Below are 27616 nucleotides of genomic sequence, written 5' to 3'. Positions count from 1 at the left end.
AAAATTCTTCAAAGATACTAGTGCAAAAGTTGTAAGATTGTGAATTTAAATTCTCCCTTACAGTTAGTTGTCGGCGTTTTCTCACAGGAAAGTATTCCCAATAGATAACAGGTTATTGGCGTTTCTCTTGGCTTGGGAGGAACATAGTTCACCTGAAAAAATTTTTAAATGTATAGGTGTTCATGTTTCAATGTTAAGTGGAAAATGTTTGGTGTCAATCCTGTGCATTTGATGTTAGATTCACATATTTCTATCTTACTTGTAGTATTTGAAAGTTTGAATGCATGACAAATTTTCAGTTACTTTATTTGTTCAAATTAATTTCCAGCACTGCTTACAAAGACTTGATATCATATATTAGGGATTATAAAATTCATTTGAGTCAAAATTCGTGGTTGCCCACTTACTTGTAGTATTTGAAAGTTTGAATGCATGACAAATTTTCAGTTACTTTATTTGTTCAAATTAATTTCCAGCACTGCTTACAAAGACTTGATATCATATATTAGGGATTATAAAATTCATTTGAGTCAAAATTCGTGGTTGCCCAATAGTGGCCATATATTCAATACCGCAGGAAATCTATGTATGGTAGTGAATCATGGACTGTGGGAAAACTGGAACAGAAGAGAATCGAAGCATTTGAGATATGGTGCTATAGACGAATGTTGAAAATTAGGTGGACTGATAAGGTAAGGAATGAGGAGGTTCTATGCAGAATCGGAGAGGAAAGGAATATGTGGAAAACACTCATAAGGAGAAGGGACAGGATGATAGGACACCTGCTAAGACGTGAGGGAATGACTTCCATGGTACTAGAGGGAGCTGTAGAGGGCAAAAACTGTAGAGGAAGACAGATTGGAATACGTCAAGCAAATAATTGAGGACGTAGGTTGCAAGTGCTACTCTGAGATGAAGAGGTTAGCACAGGAAAGGAATTCGTGGCAGGCCGCATCAAACCAGCCAGTAGACTGATGACAAAAAAAAAAAAAAGGAAATCTATTGGATTCAATTGGCAGCAGCAGTGCACCGATGCAAGAAACTTGAGTTACAGGGATTTACAAACTTGACAAACTTGCTGACAGTGTCTCCCTCCTGCCATGCAGTCACAAACACAGAATGCTGTCTAGCCTGTGATGCATAATTCAAGTCTACAGTGCCAGTGAACTTGAACTGAAAGTGATTTGTGTTATTGGTAACAGAAGAATATTTTCTTTTGTAGCTAGTTCCACAATGGAAAAAATAACATGTATTCATATGATATGGGCTATAAATTGCAAGTATTAGCATATGCAGAAGAATGTGGAAACACAGCAGCTGAGGAGCATTTCATTCCTCCACCGACAGAGAAAAAACAATTCGCTATTGGTGTGCTAGTAAAGAAGAACTGCAGAACACGAACGCCAAATGTGAGAAAAGAGGACTGAATACAAAATCGTCAAAACTAGATGATTATATATTGAAATGAATTCAAGCACACCATCTAAATGGTACTGGATTTGCTACAAAAATGACTCAAATATATGCTTGTTAGCTAGTGCTACAGTGGAGCTTAACCGATATTAAGGGTGAAAATGTTTGGTGCTACAGGTTTATGAAGTGTCATGGACTTTGCGTGCGAACCAAGACCAAAACATCATATAAAATGCCATAAGAGTGTGAAGAGAGAGTATTATCATTCCATCACGGGTTCGATTCCTGGCTGGGTCGGAAATTTTCTCTGCTCAGGGACTGGGTGTTGTGTTGTCCTAATCATCATCATTTCATCCTCATCAACACGCAAGTTGCCGAAGTGGCGTCAAATCGAAAGACTTGCACCAGACGAGCAGTCTACCCGACGGGAGGCCCTCGTCACAAGACATTTCATTTTTTATCACACTATTATACAACATTGAAAGAAAATCATTGTGGAACTAAGCTAAATAGTGAATATGATGGACTTGATGTGCCAAGTAACAAAATTGTTGCCATGAAAGGTGCTAAAACAGTAACAATAAAAACAAGTGAACATTAAAAATGCAGTACACTATTGTTCTTTCATGTTGCGTTGAAGGTACTGAACTAAATCCAGTGATCATTTTCAAGTTTTAAACAATGTCAGAACCTTCTGAAATACTCCCAGGTGTTTACATATATGACAAGGGTTGGATGGATGAGGCCGGTACTAAATTATGGATGAACAGTGTGTTGGAGTGAAGGAAAGGCACTTCATTGAAGAAGAGTTCTCTTCTTGTGCTAGATCACTTGAGTAGTCATTTGTAAAATTCTGTGAAAGAGAAACTGAGACAGTTAAATACAGATCTTGCTGTTATTGCTGGAGGACTTACTTCACAATTGCAACTTCTTGATGTTGACACTACACTGAAGAACTAAAGAAGCTAGTATACCTGTGTAATATCATGTAGGACCCCAGTAAGCATGCAGAAGTGCCACAACATGACATGCCATGGACTCAACTAATGTCTGAAGTAGTGCTGGAGGGGGAGGGAGGGAGGGGAAATTGACACCATGAATCTTGCAGGGCTGACCATAAATCCAAGAGTACAAGGGAGCAGAGATCTTTTCTGAACAGCACGTTGCAAGGCATCCCAGATACGCTGAATAATGTTTATGTTGGGGGAATTAGGAGGCTAGCAGAAGTGATTCTCAGAAGAGTGTTCGTGGAGCCACTCTGTAGCAGTTGTGGATGTGTGGGTTGTCGCATTGTCCTGCTGGAATTGCCCAATTCTGTTGGAATGCACAATGGACATGAATGGATGCAGCTGATCAGACAGGACGCTTATGTACATGTCACTTCTCAGTCATATCTAGATGTATCAGGGGTCCCATACAACTACAGCACACACCCCACAACACCACTGCAGAACCAACACCAGCTTGAACAGTACCCTGCTGACAAGCAGGGTCCATGGATTCATGAGGCTGTCTCCATACCTATACACTTCCATCCACTCAATACAATTTGAAATTAGATTTGTCTGACCAGTCGACATGTTTCCAGTCATCAACAGTCCATTGTCGGTATTGACAGTTGCAGGTGAGGTGTAATACTTTGTGTTGTGCAGTCATCAAAGGTGCACAAGTGGAACTTTGGCTCCAAAAGCCCATATCAGTGATGTTTTGTTGAATGGTTTGCATGCTAATAGTTTTTGATGGCCCAGCATTGAAACCTACAGAAATTTGCAGGATTGCACTTCTGTGACATTGAATGATTCTCTTCAGTTGTTGTTGGCCCCATTCTTGCAGTATCTTTTTCCGACCACAGCGATGTAAGAAATTTTTTGTTTTACTGGATTACTGATATTCACTGTACACTTTTGAAATGGTCACATGAGAAGATCCCTACTTCATTGCTACCTCAGAAATTCTATGCCTCATTGCTCATGCTCTGGCTGTAACACATTCAGACTTAATTAAATCTTAATTACCTGCCGTTGTCGCAGCAGAAACAGGTGGTTCAGACACTTGTCGTATATAGGTATTGCGGACTGCAGTGTCATTCTCTTTGTTTACATGTCTCTGTCTTTGAATACGATTGATTAGACCAGTTTCAGTGCCACTTCAGCGTATTTAAGGTGTATATGGAAGAGGATTGGAACAAATGGATGATGGATTAAGCTCAACATGAAATCATGACAAAGGGGGTCTTATAATGATCTACAAACAAACAAGTGTTTCAGTCAATAAAGCTGTTGTGATCTAGGGTGAGAGAAAATATCACAGTTAAATCTTTCATGAAGGATGGCATAAGTAATGCTCTCAGTAGTAGTGAAGACCATCTTACATATAAAGAAGTCAATGATGTGGAGAAAAGAGGGAAGTCCAGATATTGAATTTCAGTGATTTTAAAGGTCGTTTTGGTTTTATAAACTGAGAAATTTGTAGGCTGACTTTGCAATTTATTGATAAGAGTGGTAAAAATGTACTTTTCTTAAAAATTGCTTGAAAATTAAGGTGCACTTTACAGTCTGTAAAATATGGTAGTTATTTTATTTGAATGCATTTTGATTTGATCTGATGAGCTCACATAAAACAATGTACTTAAGGATTGGTGCTGCTGTCCAGAGGGTCATCAGATTGTGTATAGTGATCTGCAGAACAAAACTATTTGTACTCTGCCACTGTTGTTTACTATTTGCTCATTTCATCTCACCATTGGTCTAAATACAGTTCTACTACAGTAACACTCAAAAATGTTTTATAGAAAGCGTTAGTTTCACTTACATAAACATAAGTGTATAATAGAAAAAACTGCCATGAGTAATTGAAAAATATGAAATTGTAATCTATTTAGTTCAAGTCTACATATAGTTTAAATAAGGTTATGTTACATCAAGAGAGATGTAATTCTTTTGACTGAAAAGTAATTTGTAGGTCTCACCGTATAAGAATAAAACTATTTTGGGATCTGAAGAACAAATCACTATTTGGTGCATACCCATGGTCTTTGATCACAGCTGCACATCAATTTGGCATTGAATCCACAAGCTTTTGTAATTCGTCAATTGGGAGTTCTGACCATAGGTTCAATAAGATACCAGCAAACTGATTCTTGTTCTTCTATCATGAACACATCAGTTCAGTGCATATCAGAGGCATTCAGCTGGATTTAGATCCAGGCTTTGGCTTATGCACCCAAAAAGTTTGTTTTTGGTCTGAAAAGAATTGTTTTGAAAATAGGCAGAGGTGTGTTTAGAATCATTGACCTACTGAAGTGTCCAATTATTTGACATATTCTTTCTTCTACATGGAATCATACTATTTTCTAAAATGTGACTGTACTGGAAACATCCCCACCTTAGACCTGTCTTTGGCATTCTAAGTTCGAGTTTTCCCTCCAAACTCTGTCCTGTCCCTAATTTTTGAATTGGAGTGGGTTTATGTCATTTGTCAGGTAGATCACTTGTTATTATGTGACTTTTTACAGTAGACTTGTCAGCATAGTTCATGATGTTGCTTGAGAACTGCTGTAGCTTAACAAAATACTCCGAATACTGTTGTCAGCATATTTGCAGAGACTCTTTGACCTCCTTGCTATAATTTGTTTGCAATACATACACCGTCACTATGCCTTCCTGATAAGGCATTGCAAGAGTGGAACAAAAAAAAAATTTTTTTTTGTCCTGCTCCAATACAGGCCAGCTAAGGTTTTACATTTCTTTATGCTACTACTTCATCTGTACACTTCTTTCTTTCTTTCTTTCTTTCTTTCTTTCTTTCTTTCTTTCCACTCACCTGATGTCCAGTTACTATCTTGTCTTCTTGGAACTATTTTGCTACGGAGAATTTATCAACTCAATTCTGTTTCTGTATTTGGTTTGATTCAATTTCTTGCTTATTTATACAAGTTCCTTATAGGTCTTTGTGCACTTCTGTAAGCCAATGAGTTATTTTTTTATGTTTTTAGTACTGCTGCACAGTTTTTCTTTTCAATATGCTAAGACTCATTAGCCTTCTTTGCCAAATTTTGTCTCCAGTTATTTTCCTACATATTTATCTATACTTCTGTATTGCTTATGAATTTAAATGTTTTTGCTGGTGTTCTGTTTCCAAATATCTTTTCTTTTATGGTAATTTTCACTATCTTTTGTTGATTCTAAAATTAGTATTTGTGAAACAGATGTGTATTCTGGCCAAATGACTGCCTTGAAAGTCGGAGTTTTGGCTACATGACTTCTCCTAGATACTTAAATTTGTCTTCCCCTGTTACTCCCATACTTCGTATTTGATTGGGATGTTGCAGTCCTGTTAGCCATTACTGCTTCACCGCTTCTTATCAGAGGAGATGAGTAGTAATGATTTTCCTACTGTTTCTCTTCCTATCTGTTTTGTGCTTTCTCTACACTGTCAGTATTTCTAAGTTATCTACAAAATTTGAACAGACAATTTTGACATTATCCATTTTCTAAGTAGTATTCAACTTCTGGTATTAGATTCTGACAACTGCTCCATCTGTTCAGTGTTCACGTGTTCAAGTATGGTCTGAAAGAAGAATGGTGTTAGTCCATTGCCTTAGCTAAAGTCTGTTCATATCTCAAATGAGACTGAAGTTCTTTTAATAGGACTCGTGTTGTCTTCTGTATTTCAGATTCTTTAAGAATATTGAATAAAAGCAGTCTTGCTTCTAAAATTTTACAAATGTATTCCAATAGTATTTTGCTCCTTTAGTCTTATCATTTTCCCTTCATAGGACCTTGCTGTCCTAAGCTATCTCTGATATATCTTGCATTTTAGAATTTCTGCAGTTGCTTCCTACTTGAATTTTCATGGAATTTCTTTGAATCTTCTGTGAACATAGTTATCAGTTATTCTAGGCCGGGAATCTTACTTTTATTGTTCAGTGGTAATGGTCAATGTCAACAGGTATCTATGTCTGACTCTGAAATTAATCATATTTTTGGAATTGTGCTTTGCTATTGGCACATAAGCTATCTGATATTCCCAAATCATGTTATTGTTGACTTCATATCTTTTTGCTGGTGTATGTGGGGGTGGGGGGTGTTCGTTGCAAACAATTTTGCTAAATGTCTTTTTTTATCATTTTTCCTTTTTTCTTACATCCACAGTGAGGCAGACGTTTATAAATGAAAAAAATTCTCCCTGGACTGTTACAGAATGTATTTATTCAAAATTGTTAATTTGGCAGTTGTACGATTCTCAAGTAATAGCTCAGTGTGACATAGGAATGCTTTGTAATTCCGTTTGAGAACACTTTCTTTGTGTCAACCATGTTTACAAATTCCATATTCATTATAAGACAAGTGTCTTTGTCATCTGTATGCCTATACAATAGTAGTACTTCATGTAATAATTTCCATCAAAGTCATGTCATACTGCACATCTAAATTTCCACTCCCCATGCGCCAGATGTTACATTTAATGGCTTTGACTTAGTTCATAGTAAGCTCTCACTTGAGACTGGCATAAGTCGTAATTCCAGTTGTGAACAAATACGTTTAATAGCAGTTTAGGCAGAAAATGTTCTCACCTCCATTCTGTACCAGTTTGAGGATAAAAAATTTAATAAAATTGATGATTGTGTACCTCTCATTTACATATTGAATTATTGCAGAGAGAGAGTCTTTCTGGAGGTAATGGAAAAATTTGGTACCAATTGCAACATAGATTTGCCATTTATGAATACAGTCCTGGAGTAGTTTCATGAATTTTTTCTCCTGTGTTCTCTGCGAAGAATCTACAGTTCTCTGAATGTGGTATTTCTTCATCTGTGAATGTACTACTTTGTTGTGCCAACTTTAACTTGTCCATTTACAATGCCTGAAAGTATTTAGAGTTTGCCAATATTTGTTAATGTTTCTATATTTAATGGTCAAAGCCTGTATGTAGTTTTGGATGTGAACTTAAGGTTGGGTTTAGAAGTCACTCCTCACCTCTACAAGTTGGTCTGGGCTGCCCAGAGCACAAAGGATCAAATGTGTCACTTCTGATGATCGATTCAACTGTCAGTGAATGGCAGTTTTCATAATAGGAAAAAGTAAACGAAAATTTCACCCAAGGTGCAAGTGCATGGCAGATTAAAGATTTTTTGGTCACTTTTCTTTGTGAAGTGTTGGAGGAAGTATGATTACAACTCAATTACTGGCTTGTATTGTTATATACAGTACTGAAGACAAAGGGAGAAAATGAAGAGTGAATTCTTACTACCATTCTGTTTCAGTAATTGCAACACTTTTATCATGTCTCCTCTAATGATATTTTCAAGCCTCACTTACAGCATTTTGTGGACCAGTCACATGTTGGTGGGTGTTAGTATAATGGTGTTTATGTGCTGTCTCATCATTTGTAAATCACTTTACATTTCTTGAAATGTTTCAGGTGGAAACCTCAACAAGATACACACATGATAGTGCAAGGTAAGTTTTCGTAATTCATTGCAGAACTTTTTGAGTAATATAAATTTTTATTTATTAATTGTGATAGTACTTCAGATATAAAATGCACTACTGTAATTATTCAGTATTACTGATAAGCAACAACATCACAAGGCAGTATGGTCAGTAATGCTATTCTCTGCAACAACCATTATGTCACTGTTCCTAAATATGTAGAGCGAATGTCTAATATCCATACAGGAAAACAAAAGTTCAGGTGGAGTGTCAGCACCTGTATTGGGCTGAATGTGGAATGTTGCATGAAAATCACTGAAATTCAATAGATTCATCTTGATGAGCACAAGCTAATATACTGCAATAGAAAAGTAAGAAGGAAGGGTGAGTGGGTATATATCCAAAAATTGGAGCTGATTCCTGGCCTTCCCGATTAATGAATATAGTGTTGAACAGCTCTTTCAATGCTGTGCCACATTGGTGCTCAGGAAGCACACAAGCTCGTAGTGGTGACAGTGTACAGGCCACCATCAAGAAGAATCGTATGTATCTGGTGCCACTTTCAGTAAGGTTGTGAAGACTTAACTGGTGAATCCTCATTCTCTTTGTTTCTCCTTCGTCCCGGTGTGTTCCTGAAGGCTGGCCCATTCATGAGACACATTACAGGTGACAAGGTAATGCATAATTCCCAGCTCCTGGTCAACAGGTAGGGTTCGCACATACACTCTGATACAGTCCATGCCTAGAGAGGGGTAACTGCCTAAGCTGTTACCTTCCCAAATCCCAATTGGTCCCTCTGTCAGGAGTTTGGGAGGTGTGACCTGAGGTGTGAACAGTCATTTACGGTGGGTGAATCCCCCCTCTGAGTGTGCCCCCCCCTCCCCCCCGGTTGGAAGGAGCATGCCATTGTAGATGTTGGCAATCATGGAGATTTTTTCTTTTTTTTTTTTGCTGTGGCTCACCATCTTAGTGTGTGTCTACTAAGCATAAACAGAATGAGGCTAAAGATTTGAAGACCCTCCCAACTGCGCCTCGGTTCCTCATGGTATCATGTACTGCAGGTGGTCTGTCCTTTGCTACAATTAATGTGTGCATTATTGTGAAAGGTGGTGTTGCAGTTGTAGGCCCTGTGACATCCTATTCTCATGTATGTAATGCAACTTTGCTTCTGAAGATGTATTGTTATTCTCAAGCTCAACTGCTTACAGCATCACATATCCAGAGCTATCCTGTTCGTGTGGAGAACCATCTTACACTGAACTCCTCACATGGTGTTCTTTACATTCTGATGCTTGATGGCCTCACTGAGGGAGAAGTCCACAGTCATGTCTCTCATCATGGCATCACTGCAGCCCATTGAGTAATGAAAAAGATGGATGCAAATTTAATGCCCACATGCATTCTTTTTCTACCGTTTGCTCGAGTATTGTTTGCCTCAAAGATTAAGGCAGGCTATGAAGTCATCACGGTCCAACCTTACATTCCAAACCAGATGAGTTCCTACAAGTGTCAACATTATAATAAAACACGTATCCTGTCGAAACATGGCCAAATCTGTTACTCTTGGCAAAGATGGTCACGAGGGTAGCAGTTTCCTCCTCCTCTCTGCTGTATCAATTGTAATCCCATGAATTTCCCATGTGTCTTAACGAGTGAGCCATATAGGAGATCTGAGTGAATGACATCAAACTCCACTTTGTCACTCACAGTTGTTAGCTAGTCAAAATCTGTGAATTTTATGATTCGCATTCACAGTACCGTTTTTGCTATGCTATGCATAATGGAGGATATGCCCACCCAGACTTGCGACCACAATTTCAGTATTGCAGTAGTGAAGTCACCCAGGTCACAGTAGCATCCCCATCTCCTCCTACAGCTGCGCAACAAGCTATCTTATCTTTGCCCTGGTGGTGAAATAACCTGTTACACAACAGTCTATCTGAAAGGACAAAAGCAATACTCCTGCAAAGACTTTGTACAGCTAAAAAACATATTTATCTGGCAACCAGAAAGTTCTAAGAAATCATACAAAAACGGTCTTCACCTTCCTTGACTAGGAGATCCTCTTCAGTGGTGTTGGCACATATACCCTCACCTGCCTGACCTCCATTTTGCTGGTGCCCGCTGCCAACCAGTTTTCTGCCATGGAATTCACAGGATGGCTCAGGGAGAATGCCAATATGTTTGTAGATCTCATGGAACAGGATTCTCCAGCCTCTGCCCCTGTAGCAGTGAATTTTTGAAGACGGGCACTCAGCAGATACCAAGGTGACTAACCTTCATTTGTTACCTCCTCCCCAATCTCCATTATGACTTCTCCAATGGAACATTTGTGGCATTAGATTGAGCCAACGGGAATTACAGCTGTTCTTGGAATTGCAGTGTCAGTTTTTTTCTGCTTCCAAGAATAAAAATTGTCCTCACAACCCCTTTGACCTGTCATGTTTCTTCTGGTCCACTTTCACCTTTCCCCCACAGACAGCATTCCACCTCATGGGGGAGCCATGTTGGTCATCAATATCATCGAACACTTGACTGCTAGCTACGGCAGTCTGCACTTTTGTTCCTCATTTCACCTTTTCTCTTTTGTAACATCTACACTCCTCCGTGATTTGCTGTTACCAAGTTGGACTTGGTCCAGCTCATTGGTCAGCTCCCTCACTCCTTTTTGCTGCTTGGTTTGTTTAATGCCCACCATCTGCTTTGGGGCTCTAGGAGAACCTGTCAAAGAGGTTTCGTCTTAGCTGACGTCCTGAATACTCTCTCATACCAGTGAAACAGCCATGTTCCTTTCAGATTCCATGCACATTTATTACCATTTAGACCTCTTGTTCTGCACTGTCCAGCTTGCCCGTCATCTCGAATGGCCCATTCCCTCTGACACATACTCAAATGATCACTTTCTGTGTGCTGTCTATTCAGACTCTTACCCCACCTGAGTGCAAAGCCAATTAGCAGCTTTCTAAGGCCGACTGGAGGCTTTACTCGTCCCCCTTTACACAGCTGTGATGACCAGGTAAAGTATCTTCCAAAACTTATCCTGACTGCTGCAGAATGGTCCATGCCATTTACTTCAAGTTGACTGTAGCATGTCCTGGTCCCTGGTAGACTGAGGCATGCAGCGACGTGTTTCACTGGAGCACATCCTATGATGGTGAGTTATATTAATTATGAAGAGAGGTGTGTGAAGTGTTGTCACATGTTTTGGGATACTAAAAAACCTACCTGGATGTCGTTTATTAGGTATTTTAAGTTTCACTCCCTCTTCTGTTGTGTGGAGAAACATTCATCGGCTCTCTGGGACCAAACTTGATTCCCCAATTCCTGGTATGACCATGATGTCAACTCCCATGATATCTCCAACACCTCGGACAGCTATTTTAGAGGGATTTCAAGTCCCACCAACTATAACGGTGCCTTCCTCCCATGTGTAGAGGACAAGGGAGTTATTTTTAGGAAATACGGTGCGAAATTTTGATTTAGTGTGTTTCAGTGCGCGATGCGCCAGCCTCACGGCAAACGATGGATGAAGGCTGGCCAATGCGTTATGCAGGTGACGCAGTTTTGAAATGAGTGTCGGTATGTCTGTACGTGCGCAGCAGCCATCAGAACGCAGCATTAGCAGAATTATGCAGGTGTGGGCTGCGTGTGGCACGGTTGCGTTAGCCAACTCATCGAGAACCTTCTAATAAACACGCCGCTGTGTAACTGGCGAATTCAGCGGCGGCCTGCACTATTTAAGGGCATCAGAGGTGGGCGCTGGCATTCGGTTTGACCGATTGGGCATTCGGTCGCTGTCGCTAGCCGCCGTGTCTGCAGTGGGAGCTGGGCCGGGCCTCATGCCGCTGACCTCCTACCGCCTGCACAGCTGCTGACAGTGTGGCATCACGTTCCCCGGACTGCGTGCATCAGCACGTGTCTACCACGACACGAGCGGTGGGGCTGAGCTACCAGAAAATGTATTGGAAGAACCAACAATAAATAGGAAGATTGCTAAAAACAGCCACCTCCTACCCAGGCATGCCCTACAACCCTGACCACATCACCCGCTCCGATCGTCCTATTACAAGTGGTGTTAGTCGGGCAACCTGTGCATCACACACTCCTGTTAGAATTGGTGACACTAGTGGTCTTCTCCTTGGACTTTGAGGAAATTGTGGCTGGTAATCGACGAGGATATGTGGCACCTGAAAAGGGCAACAATGGATCAGCAACTCCTGCAACATGATAAGTAAGTGCCAGTTTTTCGTCTGGTGGTTTGTCTGAACCTGTGGCATAGTCAGTCTTCCTTTCCTGTTCTTCTTTCTGGGCTTACTGTAGTCTGGATTCGATAGCTGGTAGTGACGGAGCAGTCTGTCAGCCGAGATGGCTATTCAGCAGCTAATTGAGCGAATGCCGGAATTAGAGATAGAGCTTGCTCGGTCTAAAGAAGTGAGCAAAGAACGGTTTCCTGTTAATGCAATAATTCTTGACACTAACACTGCGTCTTTGGTCACCCCTTTCTCGAGAAAAGCTGGGGAGGATGTTATGATTTTTTTTGAGAACCTCAGGACGGCTGCTAAATTGGGAAATTTTGGGGTGCAGAAACACTCATGCATGTGGCTAAGTTGAAAGTAGCTGGGGATGCCAGAGCATACGTTACATGCCATGAAGAATTAAGGGATTGAAGTATTCAAAAAAGGGTTGCTGGAAAGGTATCGGAGGAAAAATACGTCTAGATATTATCGGGAACAATTGAATAGAATGTATCAAAGGAATGGGGAATCAATAGAAGCTTTTGTACATCGAATTCGAAAAATTAATGTTAAAACCTGTGAGCTAACGCATTCCGATAGGGTTAATGAAGCCATTCAGCAGGAAGCTGAGCAGAGGGCACTAGACGCATTTTTGTGGGGGAATACAACCCGAAACCTCCCGCAAGATTAGGATGGAGTTCCCTAAGACTCTCAATGAGGCAGTCGGAATTGCTGTGGCTTTAGAGGAAGTTGAAGCAGCATTAAAGACGCGAGCCAGGAAAGCAGTATTTATTGCAGAAATAAAATGTTTCAGATGTGGTTGGATGGGACACATTAGACGCGATTGCAAGGAAGTGCAGTGCAGGAAATGCAGACGTTGGGGTCATCGGGAGCGTAATTGCAATGGGTCCTGGCAGAAACATGATAGGAAACCGCAAGGTGGGCCTCACCTCCCTCAGTTAAATGGGGTAGGGGGTGGTGTGTCCACTGTGCAACACCCCCGGTAGGGATTAATGCTAGTGCAGAATCAGTGGCCGATATTTTCTGACCGGCATGGTGAGGGGCAGACTGTGCAAATGTTTATTGGATACCGGGTCTCAGGTATCCGTGGCGAGTAGAAGTGTACTCAGTAAAGTATAATTAAAACCACCATGCTGGGCGTTAAGTGGAGTGGGTGGGGGACAGGTGGAGTCACTCGGATCAGTGATATTAAACTTCAGAGTGGAAATGAGGAACTTCCAGGTGAAGGTAAAAGTTCTTCCAGTTGTTGGCAGCAGCTATGATGTCATACTGGGATTGGATTTCCAGGTTGTGCATCATGCAAAAGTTAACCCACAGCGTACAGTAGAACTGGACAGAATACAATTTCGCCTAGGTTCTGTGGCCGAAAAACCATTACTGTCGCAAAGAACTGCCCAGACATCGGGTGGGCCACCTAAACTGCATACAAGGTCCCTTAGGGTTAACTCGTGCGATACTATACTGAAGGGTACAGGGAAAATAATCTGGGCAGATGTTGGAGCTAGCGTGTCTGTTAATTCGTTGTGTGTCGTTGAACCCTTGTCTGAGAATGAGCTGTTGGATAAAATGAAGTGTTTTACGTGCTGTAGCATGTCCTACATGCGGGAGATAAAAGGAAAAAAGGTTGTGCCTGTCAGTATTAATAATTTTGGCCTTGAAGAGGTGCAATTAGCACGGGGTACTGTAATAGCGAATCTGGAGATAATAGGGGAAGATGAACTGGATAAGGATTTTGCAGCAGATTACACAATGCCGGGAGAGTCTGTTAGCTGGCCCGCACTGAGGGGTAAAGTAGCACATTTAAAAGGGCAAGACAGAGAAGTCATGGAAAACCTTTTGACGAAACATAAACAGTTATTTAATTCTAATGGTCCACTGCCCGCCACACCGTTAGTTCAGCATTACATCCCCACTGGGAATGAAGCACCGGTTCATAAACTTCCATATCGTGTTCCAAAAAGCGTACAGCCTGTCATGGAAGAATTTATTAATCAACAGCTTAGGGATGGGATAATAGAAACCAGTAGTAGTCCCTGGTCCGCTCGTGTCGTAAGAGTGGGTAAAAAATCACCTGATGGGGGCAAGGCATATCGTTTTTGTTGTGATTATCGTTTCCTAAATCAAAAAACTGTATCGATGCATACCCAATGCCTAATGTCACTGAAACTCTGGATAATTTGGGTCAATGTCGGTACTTCACGACCTTGGATCTTCGAAGCGCGTACCACCAGTTGGAGGTCGCCCTGGAAGACTGACTGAAGACAGCTTTTTCAACACCTACAGGTCATTTTCAGTATCGGCGAATGCCTTTCGAACTCAAAAATGATCCAGCAACCTTCCAACGGTTACTAGATAGCGTGTTACGAGGGCTGAAACCTAATCAGTGTATGGTATATTCGGACGACATAATTGTTTTCTCAAAGGACGTGCAAGAACATGTGCACCATTTGCGCGAAGTTTTCGAACGTCTGAAAGCAGCGCGGTTAACTCTTCATATGGAAAAATGTCATTTTTTGTTGCAAGAAGCCAGTTATCTAGGTCATATTATAGGACAGGAGGCTGTCCACATGGATCCAAAACTTGTAGAGACGGTAATGAATTTTCCGACACCTCCAAAAGTAAAGGAGTTGCAGTCTTATTTAGGTCTCGCCAATTTTTACAGGAGGTATATTGCAAAATTTGTGGAAATTGCAAGGCCCCTCACGCAGTTGTTGAAGAAGGGAGCAAAATTTCGCTGGTCAGCAGAATGCGAAGATACTTTTCAAAAGTTAAAGATGTTAACATGTAGTCCGGTTTTGGCTTTTCCAGATTTTAGCAACCAGTTTATATTATCTTGTTACTCTAGCAATTTTGCTTTGGGTATTGTATTATCACAGGAAATAGATGGGCAGGAACACCCGACAGCATATGCCTCCAGACGGCTAAAAAATGCAGAAAAAAAATTACTCAACAACCGAGAAGGAGTTATTGGCATTAATTTTCGGAATAACCTATTTCCGGTGTTATTTGTATGGAAGACGTTTCAGGGTGATTAATGACCATGCAGCACTTAAGTGGTTGTTAGGGCTTAAAGACCCAACAAATAGATTAACTAAGTGGGCTTTGCATCTTAGTGAGTATGATTTTGAAGTGATACATCGACCGGGTAAATCGCATGGAAACGCTGATGGTCTGAGCCGTAAAGTATGCGCCATAGAATGCACAGGAATAAATGAGAACGAATGGACGGAGGCACAAACTGCTGAAACAGATTGTCAACGATTTACCTTGCAGCGACAGTTTGTCGTGGATGACGGGATATTGTACCATACAGCTAGGAACGGTCCACGCATAGTCGTACCAGAAAAATTGCGAAGCGAAATTTTAAGGCAAGCACATGATTCAATGTGTTCTGGTCATTCGGGTCGAAGAGCAACGGAAAGGAGGGTAGCACAGAGTTGTCAACGCGTAGGCAAGGTGTCGATCAGTATGTAAAGAATTGCATTCTGTTTGCTCAACGGGCGGAATTGAGTCATTAGAAAATTGTGTTGCAACGACTACCGGAAGCGGATAGACCTCTCAAAGTACTTGGCGTAGACGTCTTAGGACCGTTTGTGCAAACACCAGCGGGTAATCGCTATGTTTTAACAATAATATACCCTTTTTCGCACCATGTGTCTGACAGCCATTCCAGACCAGGGAGCCGAAACCATGGCTCACGCCATGGTACATCAATGGATATTGAAATTCGGAACACCTGAAACTATAATTACAGATCAAGGGTCAAACTTTGTCTGATTTGATGAAAAAGTTATGCAAGTTGTTTCATGCAAAGAAATTGAGAACGAGCATTTACACCCGCAGGCTAATGGTCGGACTGAGAAAGTTCATCGTACAATAGCTAAAATGTTAAGTTATTATGTAAATTCGCAACACAAGAATTGGGATACCTTATTGGCGTTTGTAACTGCGGCGTATAACTCAAAAGTGCATGAAAGTACAGGATTGCCTCCATATGAAGTAATGTTCGGTCAGAAGATGCCATCTCCTTTTGAATTGCTCAAGACCCCACCAGGAACAGATATTTCGACGGTTAAGGATTTATCCACAAAGTTGAAAACAATCTGGTGGCAGGTGAAAAAAATGAACACTAAAGTGTTAGAGAGACAGGACAAAGTTCACAATGGAAAGGCGGCTTTACCCAATTATCATGTAGGGCAATGGGTGATGACTAATCGGTATGTGCCAAAAGGCAAAACGAAAACATTTGTATCCCATTATCAAGGTCCTTTCCAGGTGATCGAGATGACATCGCTGGTGAATGCCAAATTACAGCTTCCAACTCTCCCTACTATTGTGCATGTGAGCTGAATTAGGCCTTTAAAGGGGATTTTTGAGGAACTGCCTTCATTGTCTGCAGTAACTTCTAGTGGAGAGAAAGGTGAATCTAAGAAAAAGAATAAGTAAGGAGTAGATAAACAAGAAAACAATGTTAATTGTTGAAGCGATCAGACATGCTGTTATGCTCTTAGGCCACGTGTAAAAAGGAAGAGCTAATGTGAGTTGTTTTTCTTTCGTTTCTCAGAAGGCGTGACGTTCTGGTAAGACCAGCAGTTCCAGCGTCATGGGTTGCGCTGAAGAGGGAAGAAGGAAGGTGTGCACTATCTCTCAGCATAGTTATTCTGTTTTGCTGTTGCAACTTAGCTGAAGCTTTGAAGGTGCGTCGTATATCAAGTGGTGTTTTGTTCTCGCGACAAGGGGACGTAATTATGTCCAGACAATGGACCTTAAGGGTGGACTGTAATATTTGGGCGGTTGAAGACGAAATCTGTGAATTAGAGCACACATTTAATGAACTTCATTCCATGGTGGCTGATCAGTCAAGGTTTAATGACACACAGGGGCAATATCAGCTACTACGAACAGCTTTTGCACGGTTACAAGCTCAGTTGCAGCAAACTGCAGGGTTAATCCCGCACGTCCGTAGGGAAAGAGGATGGTTAGACAAGGGTGGCCGTATCCTAAAAACTGTTTTTGGGACCGCTGACGCAGTAGATATTTCTAGTTTTAATGAAACACTGCAGCAGATACAGGATAATGTGAATAGCACATTAGACCCAACTTTGCTCGCCTCTTTGGACCGGATGCGGGCAACTCAGGATGGACGTATATCTTTTTCAACGAGTGCACAAGTACTGTAATGAGCATAAGCAACACTTACTAGTTATTGGATCATCAACCACCGCCACCTATATTTTTATCTTTGTCATAGAATTAGTGTACTGTCGGCTCAAGAGGAAGGTGGCCCTTCCAACCTTTAACCTAAGGGTCCAGACAATCACTGAACAGTTGTGAGGCACTGCAGCAGAACACGGAGTAATGTTTATGGACAAAGATTAGACTGAGGATAAAAGTGAATGATTCCAGTGTAAATAGTGAATCAATCGTATTTTGTGGTGTTTGTGAAGTGGACTATAGTTAGTTTGACTTTTTGGTTGAAATCAGGGACAAATTCTTTTCATAAGAGGGAGGAATTGTAGAGGACAAAAAGTTATTTTTAGGAAATACTATGCGAAATTGTGATTTAGTGTGTTTCAGTGCGTGATGCGCCAGCCTCACAGCAAACGGCGGACGAAGGCCAGTCAGCACATTATGCAGTTTTGCAATGAGCATCGGTATGTGTGAAAAAAGTGCGCGGCAGCCATCAGAATGCAGCATTAGCAGAATTACGCAGATGCAGGCTGCGTGTGGTGCGGTTGCATTAGCCAACTCATAGAGAACCTTCTAATAAACACGCTGCTGCGTAACCGGCGGATTCAGCAGCGGCCTGCACTATTTAAGGGCATCAGAGGTGGGTGTCGGCATTCGGTTCTACCGATTGGGTGTTCATTCACTGTCACGTCGTCATCAGTGACGCTGTCCTTGAGGACTGGCTGGCGGAGGGTGTTGCCCGCTGCTGCACTGGCAACTCCCGGCGTCGTCAAGAGCCACCGCATCAGCAGGGGGGGGGGCGAGCTGGGCTGGGCCTCATGCCGCTGACCTACCGCCTGCACAGCTGCTGAAAGAGTGCGGCATTGCGTTCCCCGGACTGCGTGCATCAGTAAGTCTTCACCATGACACGAGCGGTGAAGCTGAGCTACCAGAAAATGTATTGGAAGAACCAACAATAAAAAAAGGAAGATTGCTAAAAACAGCCACCTTCTTCTACCCAGCCATGCCCTACAACCCCGACCATGTCACCCACTCCGGTCATCCTGTTATGTAGGGAAACAAGTGGAGGCAGCTCAGCTGATACCCTCTCAGAATCATGAATGCTACAATGTTGCTATTACTATGAGGGATGTAGACCATGCTCTCACTTCATCCAGATCATTTGCCCTAGAGCCAGACAGTGTTCACATTGAGATGTTGCAGCATTCTCTTGTAGGTCGGCACCTTCTCCCTTGTAGGTACAATTATATTTGGGCAGATTGCATGTTTGCTAGATGCTGATGTGAAGTCAATGTTATACCCAACCTAAGTCTTTCTTCTCTCACCAGCTGTGTTTCCAGGGTGATGGAAGATATGATTCATGGGCAGATGGTTTTGTGGCTTGAGTCTGCCCAACTGCTAAGCACTGCACAGTGTGGATTTCGAGCATGCTGTTCTGCGTTTGACCATGTTTTCACTTCGTCATCCGATATCATGAATGGTTTCCTGTGGAAATAAGACTATGGCCATATTATTTGATTCGGAAGAAGTCCGATAAATCTGCTGGAGGACTGGTATCATCTGTAGTCTATACATGTGGGGCTTCAGAGGCCATCTGCCCCATTTACTAGAGGAAGTTTTGAAAGATGTTTTCCCAAGGTTTATATTGTTTGGCCTTGTCCTGCACATTTATCCAGGAAAATGGGATGCCTGAATGCTCGTCCTGGGTATCATTGTCTTTGCTATCCCCTTTAACCATATTATGGGCTGCCTCCCACCAAGTATCTATTGCAGTTCTACGTCAACATGTCTCCTTGAGCAGCGTCTTCAGCGTCATTCCTATCGTCTTTTCTCATGGAGCATGGGCAGTGGCTTTCACTTTTCCACTGCCACAACCTTTTGTATAAGTATTTGGCGGTGGAATGAGTTTCTTACACTATCTTTACATCTTGCGCCTTGTGCTCTTTCGTTCACTGAAACAGGAAATTCCTGGAGCTTATGTTTGATAGGAAACTTCCTTCATCCGCCCATGTATCGTACTTGGCTGTACATAGTACCCAATCCCTCAGTGTCCTACATCTCCCAAGTGGTATTTCCAGAGGAGCGGATCAGACAGCCCTCCTCCATTTCTTGTGATCCCTTGTCCATTCATAACTAGACTGTGGGTGTTTAGTTCATTCCTCTGCACCTCTGTTCATCATATGCTGTCTGAACACACTCCATGATGGAATACGTTTCTCCAGTGGCTGCTTTTTCACCAGCCCAGTTGAGAGTCTGCAGAAGACGCTGGACTGCTAGTCATACTGGTATGATGTCCTCCTCAGTGGATAGGCATGCCATTTCTCTTTCACACCTGGGGACTCATCCTATTCCATCTTATTTGATGACTCCTTTGCCTGCCAGTATGGGGATCGCCATTCTTCCCTGTTACCTCCTGGAGTTCGCTTTTGGCTTCAGGTTACCTCCCACATTCCTGATGCTTGTTAACCCTTCGCCATCTTGGCTTCATGTAGCTGCCAATGTTAATCGTGGACTTCATTTTCTTAACTTTCATAAGCAGGGAAAAAATGCATAAATGGTATGGACTAATCTATTGTCAGGGTACAAAATTCGTTGCAATATTACACTCTGCACAAATCGTACTGACTGGCAGTATGTCCACCAGTTGATAACTCAAACATTTTACCAATATTATGCATCATCACTTGTTTTTTTCGAGAAACCTAGTGGCCATCCTGTTTAATATTTGTGACGTAAGTCTGTAATGTGTTTTGTTTTCATCTCTGATTTAAACATAACATTTGCATGTACCTCAAATCCTTTAAAAGTATGTATCAAGTATACATTTGAATTGTCAATGTTGCAAGGGCCAGGAGGTATTGTCACAATTTCCCCATTCCCTAGATGCAATTTATTATTAATTCTGTGGTGATAGCTATGCTTTTGTGTGTTTGCAGTCCAGTCAATGCTGTACATCACTACCCCCTGCTCCTATATTGCAGGAAATTTGTTTTCAATTTAGACCAATTGTGATTAGAGTGAACGTCATTACATCGTAGCTTAAAATTATGTAGAGACTTGCATACTGCTTGTTTTTATGCAATTTTGAGGAAAAATATCAGGCAGAAATATCCTCAGGTATGAACTGAAGTCATGGTAGTGTCGAACATTGTAAAACAACTGATTCCTATTGGTGAAGTGACAACACAATTCTTCAGGTGGCCTTAAATCACCAAGAGCTCCATACCCCCACCAACATCTAAATTGACAGTTCCATGTTTCTTGGATTTCCACACTGTCTCAAGCAATGTGTCCTACACTGATTTAAAATTTTCTGACGAGATTAGGCTGATCTAAGAGTGTTTGTAATCCTTCTCTCCAGTACCATTGCTGTGGGCCTTTTTAAAATATCCAATCCAAGCCATTTCCTGTATTTTAAATATAGGCCTTAACCGATAGTGATGGCCTCCATAGTCATTATGCTTTTTAGCTGTTTGTATTTGCTTTTCGCTTTTTCGGGCATTCTTTACTGCTTGGAATATGATAGCAGCTCTCCTAGCTCATGTAACCAGAGCTGACAGCCCAGCAAATTTAGGTATCAGGAACAAAATTATTCCACCAGATGTCTTTGGTATTGGTAGGAATCTGGGCGTTTTAACACATTGTTTCCTTCCTACTTTTTGCCGCTATCACCATTGATTTGATGCAATTTCTTAAACACCCCATAGGTTCTTCTTCTTTAGTGTGCAGTGAGCTGCATTCATTATTGCTTGAAGTTTAGTCCAGTACCCAATTTAAGTTCTAGAAAATATTGCCTTATCAACCACATATGCAGAAATAGGTTGTCCTACATCAATATCCATCCCTTGAAATACCTGTGCAGCCTTATCAATGAATATTTAGTCTGCAATATAATTATATTCATTTGTAGTGCAGGCAATGTTGTGCTTTTTGCATACATTGTCCAGAACCTTAAAGCCCTTATCACCATAAGCCAGGCGCTATTTCAATTTTTTTCCAGCTCCACAGAAATTGTATCGAGAGATACAAAGTTCAAATGGCAGATACTTGAGAATACCACCTTCAACTCTGTTGATGTGTTTCCTAGCACTCATGTCACACTACTGCATGGTTTGAGGTTTGCTTTTCATATTACATAGCAAATTTCGAGTGTTAGCTGTTGAGCTTTGATGAGAAACTAAGACATTTCATCAATGCCATGTTCACTCGACATTTTATGACCTGCTCTATGAGGAACATATTGGGTTCAAAGATTTTCTGTAATTCGTTTCTGACACCAATAGGTTTGTTCTTAATAGAATGGTTAATAATGTGATTATACTTGCAATGATTTCTGGCTGTATGTTCAGCCATTTGCACTTATGTTGAAGATTAAATTGCTTCCACATTAGTTTTTTGATTGTCCAGTTCAACCATTTGGCAGTACTAGTTTCCAAATGGGAGAATGTTGAATTGTGATTTATCCCACATCATTCCAATTCTGCTTTGAAATGCCTCTCGTAAAATTCACTTATGTGGTATGTCTCAAGGTTATTGGGCATACTCCTGTCTGCAACAATTGTTCAGAAACCTCTGAAACCACCTTCCCAGTCTTCACCTTCAAAGGTAAGCCCATGCGAAATTGGAATGTGTGTCTGTGACCATTAGAATGTACTTTAAACCATTATTGGTATGTAAGTAGTGTTGCATATTTAAGAGGTCAGCCTGCCATACATAATCCATTCCTCGTATTATCAGAAAGATTCTGCATGCAGGTCTGTAAAGCTCATGAACAACTCTCTCCACAATTACTCGACGATGCATATTTTTCGAAGCTCAGATAAGCTCGATTCTCTGCACCGGCTGGAACTGTAAGCAGTCGTAATTGATTTACGATTTCATTTGGTTATCATAATATATATTCTCTGGAGATAGATTGTTAAGTCTTCTATACTGAACTTCGACTATTTTACCCGCACTATGTGGAGCTGCTACAGCTGGTTTAGTTGGTTATGGTGGTAACTAGTTTATTTACATTGAAATGGAGGGGTTTTATAAACTTACTTATAGCTGGATGTATAAACTAACTTGAATAAGATCATAATTCAGTTCTCGCTTCTGTTAATGTTGAATCATACATTTCCACTTCCATCAGTGCAGAGAATGCATCATGGAGTTGAGCTATGGGAGTTTCCAATGGGTGGAGAGTTTGGCAAACTGTCGACAGCAGATCACTGCACAGTGTCTCATAGAATTGGAGGCTATGTGATTGCCTTCTTTGCCAACACATTAGCTCATCCTGTACTGCATTTCATTAAAATGTTAAAAATCTGCTCCTTCGTAGCCATCTGCTCCTGTATCTGTGCTCCCTCTGTTATTAAATATTTTAACTGTACCAACTGAATGCTCTACAGAAATAGTAACATCAGGGGGAACAAACTTTCCTGTGGAACAAGGTTGAACTCTGCTCTGACACATTGCATGGTCAATGTCATTCATCTAAGGAGAAGTATACTTTGTCATCACTAAATTGATAGTTTTCAAGTACTACCACCCTATTTGATATTACACTGACACTGGTTGCTTACACTCACTGATATTCAAACAGTTGGTTGTATTGAACAACATTATGTTGACACCAGACATCTGCTGCTGTAACGACTTCGCCTTTCCTGCAAGGAAAGCACATTGTGTTAGCTTATTTGCTCATTTTCTCTGTTTATCAGCATGAGCATTAATACTTGAACTGGCTCAGAACAGGGACTTTTGATGCATAACTCGACATCATTATCCTTTGATGTTTGTTACCAGTGAGCGATTTATTTATCAGTTGCTGTTAGTATATTTTCGCGTCATCTACTATTATTGTAGTTATAATTGTGGTGGTGATCTTCAAATCCCGTATTTTGTGCACATTTGTGTACTTATCAGGCACATTTATGAACTTTATTAACTGTGTAGTGCATAGAGCCACTGTCTGCATTGCATCACTCACTTGTTTTGTGTTACTTGCAGTACTTAGATCGCAAAATCCAGTGATAGCTCTCATAGTAGCAGCAGTAGCACATCAGAGTACTGTGAGCTGGTGCATGTTTTCGTTAGAAGCGAGTTACTTTAAATTTTGTCAGTGTTCCTTACCTTCAACTCGTGTGTGTGTGTGTGTGTGTGTGTGTGTGTGTGTGTGTGTGTTTACCATGCCAACTCTGGTATGGGCAGATATAGTAATTGCTGTGAACCAAGTTCGTGATACTTCGCTCACAGCTCCAGGCAGTGTTTTCCACCGATTGGTCCATTGCTGCAGTCACCTTGGGTACTGCCCACACTGAGATTGACCTCTCACTTGTTTGTGAGTGGGAAGTCATTCCAGTGTGTGAGCGGCAGTGAAAGAATTTCCATGTTGCCAATCAGAGAGCCTGCTCAGTTCATCTGATGAAAAGATTTGGGTGCTGCCTATGGCTGATGAAATCTAAAAGCCAGATGAAATCACTTGCCATGTTCCAGAGGAAGCCTCTCAGCATGCTAGACTGGGCATTTGCAGTAGTATTACTGTTAATTGGAAACTCTGATGTTAGGTGTTTAGTGGAGCCATTTAGAGATATGGCTGCATAGGACCGGAAGGAATCCATTGTGCTTTCTGTGTGCATAGTGAGAGGGGGGAGGAATGGGTGCTTCCGGATGCCATGAGAAGTGTGGCATAGTCAGCTGTAGGTGGTGGCTCACGTTGGTGCTGACAATATGTACCACGTTGGATTGGAGGAGATTATATCTAGTTTCAGGCGACTACCTGAAATAGTACTGCTCACAGTCTTGTTTATGAGATGAAGGTGGAGCCCACCATTTGTAGCATCATGGGCACAACTGAAAGTGGCTCTTTGGTACAGAGCGGAGTGAAGGTCTGAATCAGTCCCAGACAGTTCTGCAACTGTGTAGGTTGCAGATTCCTCGACTAGCGGTAAAAGGTGGTAGTTCACGATTTCTGCTAAATTGGTCAGGAATCCATTACACAAAGGAAGCAGTTCCACACGAGTGTGGGGGATGTGTAGGGGAGACTGGGGGATGTGTAGGGGAGACTGGGCTTTTTAGGTGAGATGGTCTCGGATGAGTGCAGAAAGGGCGTCAGTTTCAAATATTGCAAGTAGACAACCAAAAAAGGGTAGATAAAACAACAATAAGTACTATAGTTGTAAATTGTCGTAGCTGCATTAGAAAAGAACCAGGGCTCAGTGCTAAAAGAAAGCACTGAACCTCAAATCGTTACAGGTATGGAAACAAGTTAAGCTGAAAATGTTTCAAAAGGATCTGTATTGTATTGATGCTCTCCCCTCCCCCTCCTGCTCTCTCCCTCCCCCTCCCCCTCCTGCTCTCTCCCTCCCCCTCCCCCTCCTGCTCTCTCCCTCCCCCTCCCCCTCCTGCTCTCTCCCTCCCCCTCCCCCTCCTGCTCTCTCCCTCCCCCTCCCCCTCCTGCTCTCTCCCTCCCCCTCCCCCTCCTGCTCTCTCCCTCCCCCTCCCCCTCCTGCTCTCTCCCTCCCCCTCCCCCTCCTGCTCTCTCCCTCCCCCTCCCCCTCCTGCTCTCTCCCTCCCCCTCCCCCTCCTGCTCTCTCCCTCCCCCTCCCCCTCCTGCTCTCTCCCTCCCCCTCCCCCTCCTGCTCTCTCCCTCCCCCTCCCCCTCCTGCTCTCCGCCTCCCCCTCCTGCTCTCTCCCTCCCCCTCCTGCTCTCTCCCTCCCCCTCCTGCTCTCCCCCTCCCCCTCCTGCTCTCTCCCTCCCCCTCCTGCTCGCTCCCTCCCCCTCCTGCTCGCTCCCTCCCCCTCCTGCTCGCTCCCTCCCCCTCCTGCTCGCTCCCTCCCCCTCCTGCTCGCTCCCTCCCCCTCCTGCTCGCTCCCTCCCCCTCCTGCTCGCTCCCTCCCCCTCCTGCTCGCTCCCTTCCCCTCCTGCTCGCTCCCTCCCCCTCCTGCTCGCTCCCTCCCCCTCCTGCTCGCTCCCTCCCCCTCCTGCTCGCTCCCTCCCCCTCCTGCTCGCTCCCTCCCCCTCCTGCTCGCTCCCTCCCCCTCCTGCTGTCTCCCTCCCCCTCCTGCTGTCTCCCTCCCCCTCCTGCTGTCTCCCTCCCCCTCCTGCTGTCTCCCTCCCCCTCCTGCTGTCTCCCTCCCCCTCCTGCTGTCTCCCTCCCCCTCCTGCTGTCTCCCTCCCCCTCCTGCTGTCTCCCTCCCCCTCCTGCTGTCTCCCTCCCCCTCCTGCTGTCTCCCTCCCCCTCCTGCTGTCTCCCTCCCCCTCCTGCTGTCTCCCTCCCCCTCCTGCTGTCTCCCTCCCCCTCCTGCTGTCTCCCTCCCCCTCCTGCTGTCTCCCTCCCCCTCCTGCTGTCTCCCTCCCCCTCCTGCTGTCTCCCTCCCCCTCCTGCTGTCTCCCTCCCCCTCCTGCTGTCTCCCTCCCCCTCCTGCTCTCTCCCTCCCCCTCCTGCTGTCTCCCTCCCCCTCCTGCTGTCTCCCTCCCCCTCCTGCTGTCTCCCTCCCCCTCCTGCTGTCTCCCTCCCCCTCCTGCTGTCTCCCTCCCCCTCCTGCTGTCTCCCTCCCCCTCCTGCTGTCTCCCTCCCCCTCCTGCTCTCTCCCTCCCCTTCCCCTCCTGCTCTCTCCCTCCCCTTCCCCTCCTGCTCTCTCCCTCCCCCTTCCCATCCTGCTCTCTCCCTCCCCCTTCCCATCCTGCTCTCTCCCTCCCCCTTCCCATCCTGCTCTCTCCCTCCCCCTTCCCATCCTGCTCTCTCCCTCCCCCTTCCCATCCTGCTCTCTCCCTCCCCCTTCCCATCCTGCTCTCTCCCTCCCCCTTCCCCTCCTGCTCTCTCCCTCCCCCTTCCCCTCCTGCTCTCTCCCTCCCCCTTCCCCTCCTGCTCTCTCCCTCCCCCTTCCCCTCCTGCTCTCTCCCTCCCCCTTCCCCTCCTGCTCTCTCCCTCCCCCTTCCCCTCCTGCTCTCTCCCTCCCCCTTCCCCTCCTGCTCTCTCCCTCCCCCTTCCCCTCCTGCTCTCTCCCTCCCCCTTCCCCTCCTGCTCTCTCCCTCCCCCTTCCCCTCCTGCTCTCTCCCTCCCCCTTCCCCTCCTGCTCTCTCCCTCCCCCTTCCCCTCCTGCTCTCTCCCTCCCCCTTCCCCTCCTGCTCTCTCCCTCCCCCTTCCCCTCCTGCTCTCTCCCTCCCCCTTCCCCTCCTGCTCTCTACTTCCCCCTCCCCCTTCCCCTCCTGCTCTCTACTTCCCCCTCCCCCTTCCCCTCCTGCTCTCTACTTCCCCCTCCCCCTTCCCCTCCTGCTCTCTACTTCCCCCTCCCCCTTCCCCTCCTGCTCTCTACTTCCCCCTCCCCCTTCCCCTCCTGCTCTCTACTTCCCCCTCCCCCTTCCCCTCCTGCTCTCTCCCTCCCCCTTCCCCTCCTGCTCTCTCCCTCCCCCTTCCCCTCCTGCTCTCTCCCTCCCCCTTCCCCTCCTGCTCTCTCCCTCCCCCTTCCCCTCCTGCTCTCTCCCTCCCCCTTCCCCTCCTGCTCTCTCCCTCCCCCTCTCCCCCTCTCCCCCTCTCCCCCTCTCCCCCTCTCCCCCTCTCCCCCTCTCCCCCTCTCCCCCTCTCCCCTCTCCCCCTCTCCCCCTCTCCCCCTCTCCCCCTCTCCCCCTCTCCCCCTCTCCCCCTCTCCCCCTCTCCCCCTCTCCCCCTCTTCCCCCTCTCCCCCTCTCCCCCTCTCCCCTCTCCCCCTCTCCCCCCTCTGCCCCCTCTGCCCCCTCTGCCCCCTCTGCCCCTCTGCCCCCTCTGCCCCCTCTGCCCCCTCTCCCCCCTCTGCCCCCTCTCCCCCTCTCCCCCCTCTCCCCCCTCTCCCCCCTCTCCCCCCTCTCCCCCCTCTCCCCCCTCTGCCCCCTCTGCCCCCTCTCCCCCCTCTCCCCCCTCTGCCCCCTCTCCCCCCTCTCCCCCCTCTGCCCCCTCTCCCCCCTCTCCCCCCTCTCCCCCTCTCCCCCCTCTCCCCCCTCTCCCCCCTCTCCCCCCTCTCCCCCCTCTCCCCCCTCTCCCCCCTCTCCCCCCTCTCCCCCCTCTCCCCCCTCTCCCCCCTCTCCCCCCTCTCCCCCCTCTCCCCCCTCTCCCCCCTCTCCCCCTCTCCCCCCTCTGCCCCCTCTCCCCCTCTGCCCCTCTCCCCCTCTGCCCCTCTGCCCCCTCTGCCCCTCTACCCCCTCTCCCCCCTCTGCCCCTCTACCCCCTCTCCCCCTCTCCCCCTCTCCCCCCTCTCCCCCTCTCCCCCCTCTCCCCCCTCTCCCCCTCTCCCCCTCTCCGGAACCACGGGGCTTCTACGGTCGCAGGTTCGAATCCTGCCTTGACGATGGTTGTGTGTGAT

The 27616-nt window shown here is 44.7% G+C and overlaps 1 protein-coding gene across 16 annotated transcripts in view; it reads left to right on the top strand.

Annotated features, from left to right (window-relative positions):
* The window catches only part of LOC126213399 (zinc finger protein 493-like), a 209094-nt gene that overhangs the window by 53186 nt on the left and 128292 nt on the right, over positions 1-27616 (top strand). For 14 of the 16 annotated variants that reach the window (XM_049941114.1, XM_049941115.1, XM_049941112.1 and 11 more), the window contains one exon: positions 7837-7874. In XM_049941114.1, coding sequence (XP_049797071.1) covers positions 7837-7874 — 38 coding nt within the window. Of the gene's footprint in view, positions 1-7836; positions 7875-11330; positions 11452-17684; positions 17758-27616 lie in introns of those variants that run through there. The other 2 variants (XM_049941113.1, XM_049941107.1) reach the window with 2 other exon arrangements.

The sequence above is a fragment of the Schistocerca nitens genome, chromosome 11 (genome assembly GCF_023898315.1).
Source record: "Schistocerca nitens isolate TAMUIC-IGC-003100 chromosome 11, iqSchNite1.1, whole genome shotgun sequence".
Classification (NCBI taxonomy): domain Eukaryota; kingdom Metazoa; phylum Arthropoda; class Insecta; order Orthoptera; family Acrididae; genus Schistocerca; species Schistocerca nitens.
Note: the sequence above shows the minus strand (reverse complement) of the source record. Positions and strands in the feature narration are given on the sequence as shown.